Genomic DNA, 11,492 nt, shown 5'->3' with positions numbered 1-11,492 from the left:
TTCTGCCTCGACTAAAAGTAAACAGTGTAGAATCAGTACTTTGAATTTATAATGTCTGTTTTGTTATGACCAAGAAAACTAAATGATAATTGTTCTTCAAAAGAGACACTGCTGTGTCACATGTGTCTGTAAAGCAGCTTCAGGACAAACATGTGAAGTATATGTTATAAGACTTGTATAATCTAATACATGTGAAGTGTATGTTCTATGACTTGTATAATCTAATACATGTGAAGTGTATGTTCTATGACTTGTATAATCTAATACATGTGAAGTGCATGTTATAAGACTTGTATAATCTAATACATGTGAAGTGCATGTTATAAGACTTGTATAATCTAATACATATGAAGTGTATGTTATATGACTTGTATAATCTAATACATATGAAGTGTGTGTTATATGACTTGTATAATCTAAAGCTGTGACATGTTCTGTTTGTCCCTCAGTCATACGATGGAGCTGAACGGAGGAGTTTACTGAAGTGCTTTTCACCAGAAGACTGCGTAGCCATGGAAACAAAGTCTTGTTAAATACTGAGATATTCAGTATTTAACGCAATAATGTCACATTCATGTGCATATAACTGATGTAAAAAGAGTGTTTATTTTACCATTATTAGTATTATTTTGTCTTACGCTGTTTTTATTTTATCTTTATTTTTCCCCTCCATTCCTTAAGAAATGAGAGGTTCTGTCTATAATTTTTGTTTATAAGAGTTCTTCTATTAAGATCGATCTATTAAGAGTGTTTTTTAACTTCCTATAAGTTTTCTGTCCTTCTCCTCTATCTACTGTGTTGCAACAACAAAATTTCCCCATGTGTGGACAATAAAGGAATATCTTATCTTATTCAGTTTGTTCTATTTGACTTAATACAGGTTGTTTTGTCATTGTTACTATTTTTATGTTGCACTGAATCACCAAAGCAAGTTCCACTGTTTGTGACTTCTGTTCTTTGACAATGGCAATAAACCTTTTCTGATTCTATTAATGATGATGATAATAATGAACAGTACACAAGGGACTCCCACATTGTAGCTTTAAAACTCATTGTAGCTTTAAAACTCAACTAAAACTGTGGCTAAAATCAATTCATCATTTGTAGCTATAAACAGATTTACATTTATTGAACAAGTTCATTCATGTTCATTATTCTTATTAAATACATTAATAAACAAATGTGTTTTGTATTTATTAAAGATTGACATGACACAAAAACGACACAAAAGGAAACTGAATATAATTAAATACTGCTTGACTCAATTATGTAACAGAATCGATTATTATATTTTATATTTCTTCTCATTTGATTAAAAAAAAGCATATCGGCCAAATTATATTATGTAAATAAATAACTGAAAAGTTAATAACAAAATAAATACCCACACCAAAAACTACAGAAAATGATGAGGACGTTATTACACCTCTAAATGTAATTCATTGTGATTAAACCAGACTTTTTATCTTAACACTTCTTTATAATCCTCTTAAATATCAGACCTTTACAACATGATACATGTATATTTATAGATGGATATAACAATCCATCATTATACGTTACGTAAACAGACTATTTCAAGCCGAATCATTCCAAAAGTCCGTGTTGACTCTTCTCAGTCTTTCACGACGCCAAAGCCTCACGGGCGATGACGTCACAAAATTGGGCGTAAATGAGACAGTATTCAGGAAGTAATGCGGAACTAAAAAACTTTTTTGGAACCATGCGCCCGATAATATAATACATCCATGCATGCGCCAATGAGCAACTCCATAGGTTTCAAAGGCGGCCATCTTGGCTTCCGGGGGCATGGCCCAGTAGCGTCATCACAACAAACATGGCGGCGCCCGTGTCCCCCGGATGTTCCCCCCGCTCGCCTTCGCTACCAAAATAAATAGCGGCGTACAAAAGGTCGATTGAAATGTCTTAAAATCGTGAGATTTAGTCTCCTGATCGGGTTGATAGAGACGTTTTCCGTCATTGACTCTTGAAGCCTGACCCCTGGTGGTGACTCCGACTCAAAAAATGGCAAAATTTGGATATTTTTTTTTGCCTTCAAAAGTAAAAAAAAATAAGAATTTGCTAGTTATAAAATATCACCCATATCATGGACCCCGCTCACAAACCCAGAAATGCAGACGGCTTAGTTTGAGATTCGCCCCCACCCTCGCGAAAAGCGATCTTCCTCCCCTGCCCAACCCGTGACGTGGCCTAGCGTGGAGATGGTGGGAATGCTGATGCAACAAGGTTCAAGGCTCATTAAAGTTGATTTAGCATACCGGTAATATGTCCCCTTTAAGTAAAATAAACAAACCAAATGTTTTAGGGTTCCATATATTCAGTAGAAATTATGAACTTAAATGTAGATGCTCATTAACTCATCAGTAACCACGATCAACCTTGGGAAGCCAATGACCTGGAATTATAGTAATTATAGTTATTGTGAAAAAGTGGGTCTCTGCAATTTCAGTAATAAAGCTTTTAAATGAACATTATTTCAATTTGATTAGAACAGTACATCTAGGAGCCAGTACAGGGCCGGAAATAGTCCTCACCAAATCGACCATTGAAAATCCACTATTGTACGGGGAAAGAATGGAGCTGCTACATCTGAAGGAAACTAGAGAAGGTTCTTAATATCGTGCAGGGGAAACCACAAACGGGCAAGAAGCACCGATGAATTGGTTTGACATAAAATCATAAATCTTTTGAATGTCTATGGTTTATACAATTTCCTTATGGGTAATTTTGCGTTATGTTTTGCCATTGTAAGAATCACACAAGGTCACGGTCCATGTCCAGTGATTTTGGGTGGACTATCCATACGTCTACATGTGTTGATTTTGCAGTTTGTTTTATGAGTCTAAAACAGGTACCAGGTCTAAACTGGGCTAAACTAAGTTTAAAATCCCAGGTGTAAACTGTGGCTGAACCAGCTCTAAAACAGGACTATACCAGATCTAAGTACCATTTTATTACAAATTAACACTAGTGTTTTTGTCCTAATTTATTAAAAAAAAAACACACGCACATCAGTGAGAAATACTGACAGACACAGAATTCCACATGGAAAGGCAAAGCTATAACTATTTACTTTTTCATTGTTACAAATTCGATTTCAGATCTCTTCAAACACTGATTTACACAAGCCTATTTTTTAGCTGTTTTCAAAAAAAGTGTATTTTTCAAATCATGACAGCTGCAACTACTAAGCAAACTGTTTTTCTGGGATTGCACAGATTTTTTCTGTTCATCATAGTTCATATATAGTTGATCTTTCCTCAATACTCGATAGATAAAATACGATTTTGAAATAGCTTGTCACGGTTTGCAAGGTGGTTAAAAAAAAAGGAAGGGAGTGAGGCGGGTCTTCAGGCCCCCCCGCTCTTGAAGGCGAGCAGGATCATGCTGGTCTGGTGGGTGAGACGGTTAGCGCTGGCGAAGACGTCAACCACACTGTAAATGAGTGGGACAGAAACATAACCATGACAACAGAGTTACAACTGACCCGCAAAAAAGTTTGACCGGATGAGAACAAAATAGTGGTGACTACCAAGGATTATGACTAATGTCTTTATAACATAAGCGACAGTTTTGAATATCCAGGCTAGAAATGTCAGTTGTAAAAAGTACCAAAATAAATCAAATACAAACAAAAAAGTCAGATAATCGGATTTTCTATTACAAGAAATGGAAAAATATATTATTTTCTAGCCTCAAAACTGTATTTGAGTGTCACAAAAAGGAGGTAACCCATTATAATAACTACTTATTCATGCCTTAATACAGCGTGAACTAAGACTTTATTAATAGTGAACAAACTAATACTCTAAAGCCTAATTCCTAACCCTAACCTAAATTAAGTAGTTGCAAAACCTGAATCATCTTTCATGAAGTATTTGTTCATGCTTTGTTAAGGAAAATTACGGTGCAGTTGTTACAAAGTGATACCAAAAAGTATAATTTGTTGTATATTATATAGTACAGACCAAAAGTTTGGACACACCGCAAAGTGACGGCAAAAGGGCCAACAAGTGCTAAGCATCTCTGGGAACTCCTTCAAGACTGATGGAAGACTGAAGCTCATCAAGAGAACGCCAAGAGTGTGCGGAGACGTAGTCAAAGCTAAAGGTGGCTACTTTGAAGAACCTAGAATATAAGACATATTTTCAGTTGTTTCACACTTTTTTTTAAGTATATAATTCTACATGTGTTAATTCATAGTTTTGATGCCTTCAGTATGAATCTACAATTTTCATAGTCATGAAAATAAAGAACTTTTTGAATGAGAAGTGTGTCCAAACTTTTGGTCTGTACTGTATATTAAAATAAAAAAGTACTGTAAAAGTATTTGTCCTGAAAGAAAACAGAACCTTAAAAAATTGCCTTAAAACAATGCACCTCAAAACAGTGCATATAATCAGGAAGCAGAATGTATTGTTATTATTTATTATTCTATTTTTTTTATATTTTATATATTTTTTGTTTTTTTTATTTCATTTTATTTTATTTTGTATTATTTTATTTTATATTTTATATTATTTTATTCTAATTCTATTCTATTCTATTTCAGTCAGAGGTCACTTTACTCAAATACATATTTTTTACGGACTCTGAAAGTATTTAGCAGTAAAAACGGTTTATATTCCAGGGATAAATAACTACTAAAATAAGAGGTTTGTCCAAAGCGTAGTATCTGGGTATGTGCCAACCAGAACGCACTATATTGAAGCTTTTTTTTTAAACTGCAAATAAACAAAAACAATGCCATACTTTCCGTCCTTGAAGTAGACCTTGAGCGTGTCGCTGAAGTTCTTGGAGCACTTGACGAACTCCTTCTTCTGCTCCATGGCCTGGACAGTGAGCTCAGACAGGGTTAAACCGCAGCAGGGTTTGCAGGTGTATTTGGGCTTAAAACGTGAGCGCTCACCCGTCGGTTCTGACACTGATGCGTCCTTAAGATGCCGTTCACCGTGTCCAGCAGCTCCTTGATGGCCCCGGCGATGTCTCTGGAGGAGCGGGCAGAGGTCAACCCGAGTTTATGAGTTTAAAAGCTCAAGTATTCCACAGTCTGGCAAAAACAGATCTATCTTGCATTTATTACAACTGTTACAAGTGTTTCAGTGCCCAAAAAGTAGCCTATTGTAAGGACACACACACAGATCTGGCTCTCCATGGAGATACATGTATAAAAATATAATAACATTGTAACTTAAAGTACCTGATATGTCAATGAAAATGAAAAATATTATACCTGCAGTGTTTGATGTTTCTACATAAAATACCTGTTCCTTTTTTTTTTCAATCTTTTTTAATATCATTTTATTTATTTATTTGTCCCTGTAGAAATTTGGCCTCTAAACATGTCAATTCTGCGCAGGAAGCCAAACTCAAACTCACTGTGAGACAAGAGTGTCAGCCATGTAGCCACGGCAACGCTTGGAAAAATGGAAGATTATGCTAAAATGATGAATGAGAAGTGCGTTTGCATGTTCTCCCTGTGTCTGTGCACCGTCTTCACCCCTGGGTCTACACCTAAGGAAGATCCTGGCCTGGGTCTTATGTGGAATATATTTTTTTTCCCTCCAAACTCATCCTTAATTACTTTGAGTCCTTACTTGATGGTCCGTAGGAAACGCCCTTTGTCGCGGATTTCGTCGGGGATGGTGCTGAGGACACGTCGGAGAGTGTGCGCTTTCTTATCGAGGTTCTGGAACTCCGGCTCTTTCCTGTCAATCATCAGAGCTGCGTAGACGAGGGGGGAAAAAACACAGCAGTGCGTGCAAATGAGGGAACGGACTGGGAAAACAACAAAAAACATCTAATATTATTTTTTTAAAAGATATACTATTTAACTTTTCTGGTTTGCCTGAAATGTCCCACCGTGTGACATTAAAATGATTTAGTCGAGCAGACGACGCCTACAGAACAAGTTACAGGTCAGATCTGTGGAGAGGCGACCCGACTAACAGTTAGAATGCATGTTTTTCAGGGAATTTGTTCAGCAATAACAGTTTTTTATTTTTTATTTTAATGCCATACAGTAGAAAATTTCATATAAAGCGATAACGTCTCAACTTTTGTCATATTTATTCTATAAGATTCAGAGTATTTGAAACTAAATAAATACAGACATTTGCACATTGTCAAAAATGCAACTCTTTACTAGAATGTCTGATGCGCTTAGTTCACACAAATGTTATTCCATTACTGTAGTATTCCAATATTAATATAGTATTCCATGTATTTTGTATGCGCATAAATTACAGTTCTCTTAAACAAAGTAAAAAGCATAATAACCCCGCCGCTTTTGAACTTTTTACTCAAATCTATGTGCACATGCTAATTCATTGCAGCCATCAATCACTGTACACTGGCCCAAGAAATTCAATTAGAGCGCGAGGCCCAGAGCCGCGTGCAGACGAGCAGTGGAGAAACAGCTCCCCCTAGTGTCAACCTTTAACACGGCGCCACATGCTCAGTGAGGGAACGAGCCGGCAAAAACAACAAGTGGATTCAGTAAAATGTCAAAAAAACAGCAAAGATATTTAACAGACGTGTGTTGTGATTTGTTGTTTGTAGTTATTGGATCGTCAAATCTATTGTCAAAAATAGAGTTAATGCAACAGCGCGTGACCTTCTGGAGGTGCACGTAGTCCTGCATGATTCCACGGGAACAGAAAGTTCAAACCGTACTTCTGAATGTACGCCACGTGCACTGTGGAATATCCTCCTCCTGGCCCAGTACGAGTCAGGTTTGTGGAGATGCAAGAGCCCTCACAGTGAGCGTACATTATGCTTTTCTACATTTTTAAGTGCAATAAAAAAAAAATAAAAAAAATCAGTACTTTTATTTTATTTAGCTAAACACTTAGGTACTTTTAAATAACAAACCAGTCCATGTAAGGCTGGCAGATATAAGGATTTATTTTCTTTTTTTCTCCTCAAACTGATTTTTTTCTTATTAGAACTGAATAAAAATGGCTTTCAATGTTAATTTCCTAAACACGGATGACACATACTTTTAATCAGTGCCATTGTTTCAGAGTCTGAACTCCAAACCACACTCTTCATGACAGAAAACATAGTTGACGATTACGCAATGAATCTCAATTCAAATTAACTCCGCTTCAGGCCTTCGGAATGTAACCCTGTCACACAATCGGAGAAATACAACGTGGCGTGAATAACCCTTCACCTTCAATTTCTTCGTTGGCCATCCGGAGCAGACACTCATGGTAGTTGACTTCGAGCTTTTCCTTCTGCAGTATTTTTAATAGAATATGTTGTGTAAGACCCGGACTCAGTTTTTCTGCCTGGAGAAGCACAATGGAAATCGCGTTCAAGCAACAGAACAATGAAATCAATACGGAGACAAAACCGAGCGTTGCAGTAGTACATTTGCAAGTACATTTTCGGCGAGGAAAAGATGGCACTTCTTGTGTGAAAGAAGTAAACCAGGAGAAAGAAACGCACCTCGTTAAAGGCCGCTTTCAAGTTCCGTGCGGCGGAAGAACCATCGTCTTTTTCCAACTGAAAGATAAAAAAGGGTTTTCAGACGAACCGCTTTTGATCTGAAAAGTGGAAAGCCTTGAATAATTATTGTTGAATTACGGATGTAGAAATTGTCTTCCGTGGAGGCAAAAGGAAATTTGAGTTAAGAGTGATGAGCATTTCTTAAGAATTTTCAAAAGATTATTTAAAGTCTTGCCCGTTCTTGGTCATGAAAAAGAGAAAATGTTCCACGTGTTTTGAGTGCTCGCCGTTGGTGCAGTTGTTAGAGTGTTGCACAGTTGCGTGTTTTCAAAGAGTGTGTATGTACGCGTGCATGCAGGTGTCCATGTATGTACGCGTGCATGCAGGTGTCCATGTATGTACGCGTGCATGCAGGTGTCCATGTATGTACGCGTGCATTCAGGTGTCCATGTATGTGTGCGTGCATGCAGGTGTCCATGTATGTACGCGTGCATGCAGGTGTCCATGTATGTGTGCGTGCATGCAGGTGTCCATGTATGTGTGCGTGCATGCAGGTGTCCATGTATGTACGCGTGCATGCAGGTGTCCATGTATGTACGCGTGCATGCAGGTGTCCATGTATGTACGCGTGCATGCAGGTGTCCATGTATGTGTGCGTGCATGCAGGTGTCCATGTATGTGTGCGTGCATGCAGGTGTCCATGTATGTGTGCGTGCATGCAGGTGTCCATGTATGTACGCGTGCATGCAGGTGTCCGTATGTACGCGTGCATGCAGGTGTCCATGTATGTGTGCGTGCATGCAGGTGTCCATGTATGTGTGCGTGCATGCAGGTGTCTGTATGTGTGCGTGCATGCAGGTGTCCATGTATGTGCGCGTGCATGCAGGTGTCCATGTATGTGCGCGTGCATGCAGGTGTCCATGTATGTGCGCGTGCATGCAGGTGTCCACGTATGTGCGCGTGCATGCAGGTGTCCACGTATGTGCGCGTGCATGCAGGTGTCCACGTATGTGCGCGTGCATGCAGGTGTCCACGTATGTGCGCGTGCATGCAGGTGTCCACGTATGTGCGCGTGCATGCAGGTGTCCACGTATGTGCGCGTGCATGCAGGTGTCCACGTATGTGCGCGTGCATGCAGGTGTCCACGTATGTGCGCGTGCATGCAGGTGTCCATGTATGTGCGCGTGCATGCAGGTGTCCATGTATGTGCGCGTGCATGCAGGTGTCCATGTATGGTGCCTTTTCAAAAAGTCACAGGCTTACATTTGACTCTTTTTCAGCAGAGTTTTCAAAAGCCAAATACATTTGAGTGTAATAAATCAAATGTACATGGATTTGTTTAGAATTACTGTTTGAAAGCAGCTTTTTACAACTTCTAATCCTTCATATTTGTATTGTTAGGTGTAAATCTATAAAGGAAAAGCATTACATACTTTTCTAAATAGTGAGCAAATTGATTTTAGAGTGCCTCGAGGGCTCTATGAATCAATAAGTGGGAGCCGCGGCACAGACACTTTAGGAACGAGTGCCCTAAACTGCTTACAGTATTACCAATGTTTTTGCTCATTACTCCGTCGACCTGTAACATGAAATGCGACGCTGCACCTGAGTAAAGACCGGGTACATGACGGTGTAGAGGGCCATGGAGGCTGGGGAGGTGCTGTCTGCGGCGCCGTTCATGTTCTCCATAATCATCCTTCACAAATCAATAGCCGCTTGTGTACTTGTCAGGCCGGGCCGGCGCTTTCACTCACTCATGGAGACTGACAGAATGAGAACGCGAGAAAATCTGGGGAAAGAGAAAACCCACAGGTAATAAATAAGAATCACAGCTTTTTAAAATGCAATATCATGAGCAGAATGTTCAAAAACACAGAATGGAAGCAAAATGAATGCGACCATAGCACTTTCTCAACATCAGATCTATTTATTAAAGATTTTAAGTTTTTGGAATGAAAAATTAGCAACTATTTTGAATTCCCGGCATAGAAATGTCAGTTTGCTTTTATATTAAACAGAATGGGGAAAAATACAGTTTTCTAGCCTTAAATTTGTGTTTTTGCTATGTGTATGTATGTAAATATGTTTTATCCACAAATGGGTAAGTGTTTGTCTAGAAAAACCTAAAAATCTGGATTTTGCCTTCACCCAAAATGCCAAACATCTTTCATAATCTACTTTTAAATGAACAGATAATGTAAAATACAAACGTAAATGTGTTTAAACCAGGCTCTGATGTCACTCACATTAATCTGAGCACTTTTCATTCTCCAAAACCACCTCAATTTTTCACATTTTGTGACATTCTGGAGGTAAATCCCAGGTTTAACTTTGATATAACATTATATTCCACTTTACTTTTGCCTCTATTCCAAGATTTTAGAATGTTTACTGCAAAATTATGATGTTCAATTCTAATGACATCTGATAACGCCGCATGAGTTACAATGAGGTGATAATTAATTCCATGAAGATTCAAAGAGGTTGAAATACAGTGAGGCGTGGTGCCAAACACACCCCACTTCTACTTCAAAAGACTAGTTTGTCCCTAAACAGTTGGCTCCTTGGTTACGCCTCGTCACAACCTAGCACGGTAACATTCTTATTTTGATATTCATAACGCTAACAAGGAAAGGTGAAAAGAAAAAAAGACAAACCAGTTTTATGATCAGGGATTGTACTTTATTGCTGGCCTGCGTTGCACTTTGTCACACACTTCAGAGATAGGGAAGGTCATAAAAATAGAGTCACGTCAAATGAGTTTAGAATTTCTCACTTTACACAAAGATTTTGAGCACAAAATTGGACCTTTCCTTGTTCCACATGGTAATATTAAAAGGAACTACTAAAATTCTAAAAGATAATGCGTTATTATTATCACTGTGGTATCGAAACCGGTTACAAGTGTCCAGTGTCCAGTGACAACGCAACAAAATAATACATATTACAATATCTATTATATTAAAATTAATATTAAGTCAAAGGATTTTAGAAAGGACGTACCAAAGCAGCAAGTCAACATTTCACAAAATACTATTGTAAAAGCAATATTTACTTACACAGAAGCTACCACAACACAAACAAGCACTTTGAATGTATTTTATAGTATAACTTAAGTTACATTAGAGGTGCACTTTGCTTTACCTGAAATGTTTCACAGTATGGCATTAAATGTAATTCATCATAATCATGTTCAATAGAAGATGCCACGAAAATCAAACATTTTCGCAGTGGCTTCTCCACAGATCTGACCCGGTAACTTATACTGCCGATTGCCCCCGTTTGTCTCCGTCAAGAAAGTGAAAATAAGTCAAATACCATACGGTGGGTGAAACATTTGTGGCAAAGTCGTAACATAAGAAAAAAGCAGAAAATGTAACCCTTTAAAACTGACAAACGTATAATAGGGTATTAAATATATAATAATATGACTTACCCACAATCATATAAGGTGTTATACACGCCAACAATGTGAAAATATTCTATACATAACGTCCAAAAAGTTAAAAAGTGTGTGTTCTTTTTCGATGGACAACTCACGACAGGTGCGTAGTAATTAACCTGACATATCTAACCTCGTAGTCTTCAATCCAAATAAAACCATCGACATCGTCAAAAATAAAATACAAATATATTCTTGTCTATAAATATCTGGGAGAGCTCGTATGTGCTGTGCCCTTGCTACGTTTGTCCAGGAAGCTTTTTTCTTTCCAACAGGTAAACTACACGGTGAAGCTGGAGTGTTGGGCGGCGTTGAGACAGAGGCGTCTCTAAAATTGTAGTTCTTTTGCTGACCAAAAACAAGGCTTTGCTGCGGGTCTTGCGTCTCTTGCAAACTACAAATCCCATATTGGTAACGCAGCTACCGTTCTTACAGCAATGCGACGCGAAATTCAAGTCTAACCTAGGTGTAAGGATATTTTCTGACTCTACGAACGCATTATACAAAATCATTATCGTATTGTGACTTCGTTTCTGTATACAAATATGTAAATTACGCCTTGAAGGTTGCTCTT

The 11,492-nt window shown here is 38.2% G+C and overlaps 1 protein-coding gene across 1 annotated transcript; it reads right to left on the bottom strand.

The window, feature by feature from the left end:
* Positions 1-3,060: 3,060 nt before the first annotated feature.
* pdcd10a (programmed cell death 10a) lies at positions 3,061-11,199 on the bottom strand. The gene is made up of 8 exons (XM_072461332.1): positions 10,913-11,199; positions 9,082-9,265; positions 7,477-7,533; positions 7,199-7,316; positions 5,619-5,745; positions 4,931-5,009; positions 4,774-4,853; positions 3,061-3,456 (listed from the first exon to the last, which is right to left on the bottom strand). Exons 2-8 carry the CDS (start codon positions 9,169-9,171, stop codon positions 3,372-3,374), a joined length of 636 nt encoding a protein of 211 aa, XP_072317433.1. The 5' UTR covers positions 9,172-9,265; positions 10,913-11,199; the 3' UTR covers positions 3,061-3,371.
* Positions 11,200-11,492: the final 293 nt, after the last annotated feature.

The sequence above is a fragment of the Eucyclogobius newberryi genome, unplaced genomic scaffold, assembly GCF_026437365.1.
Source record: "Eucyclogobius newberryi isolate DKJ021-1_F unplaced genomic scaffold, fEucNew1.0.hap1 SCAF_10, whole genome shotgun sequence".
In the NCBI taxonomy this organism is placed as follows: domain Eukaryota; kingdom Metazoa; phylum Chordata; class Actinopteri; order Gobiiformes; family Gobiidae; genus Eucyclogobius; species Eucyclogobius newberryi.
This window is presented reverse-complemented; position numbering and strand designations above follow the sequence as displayed.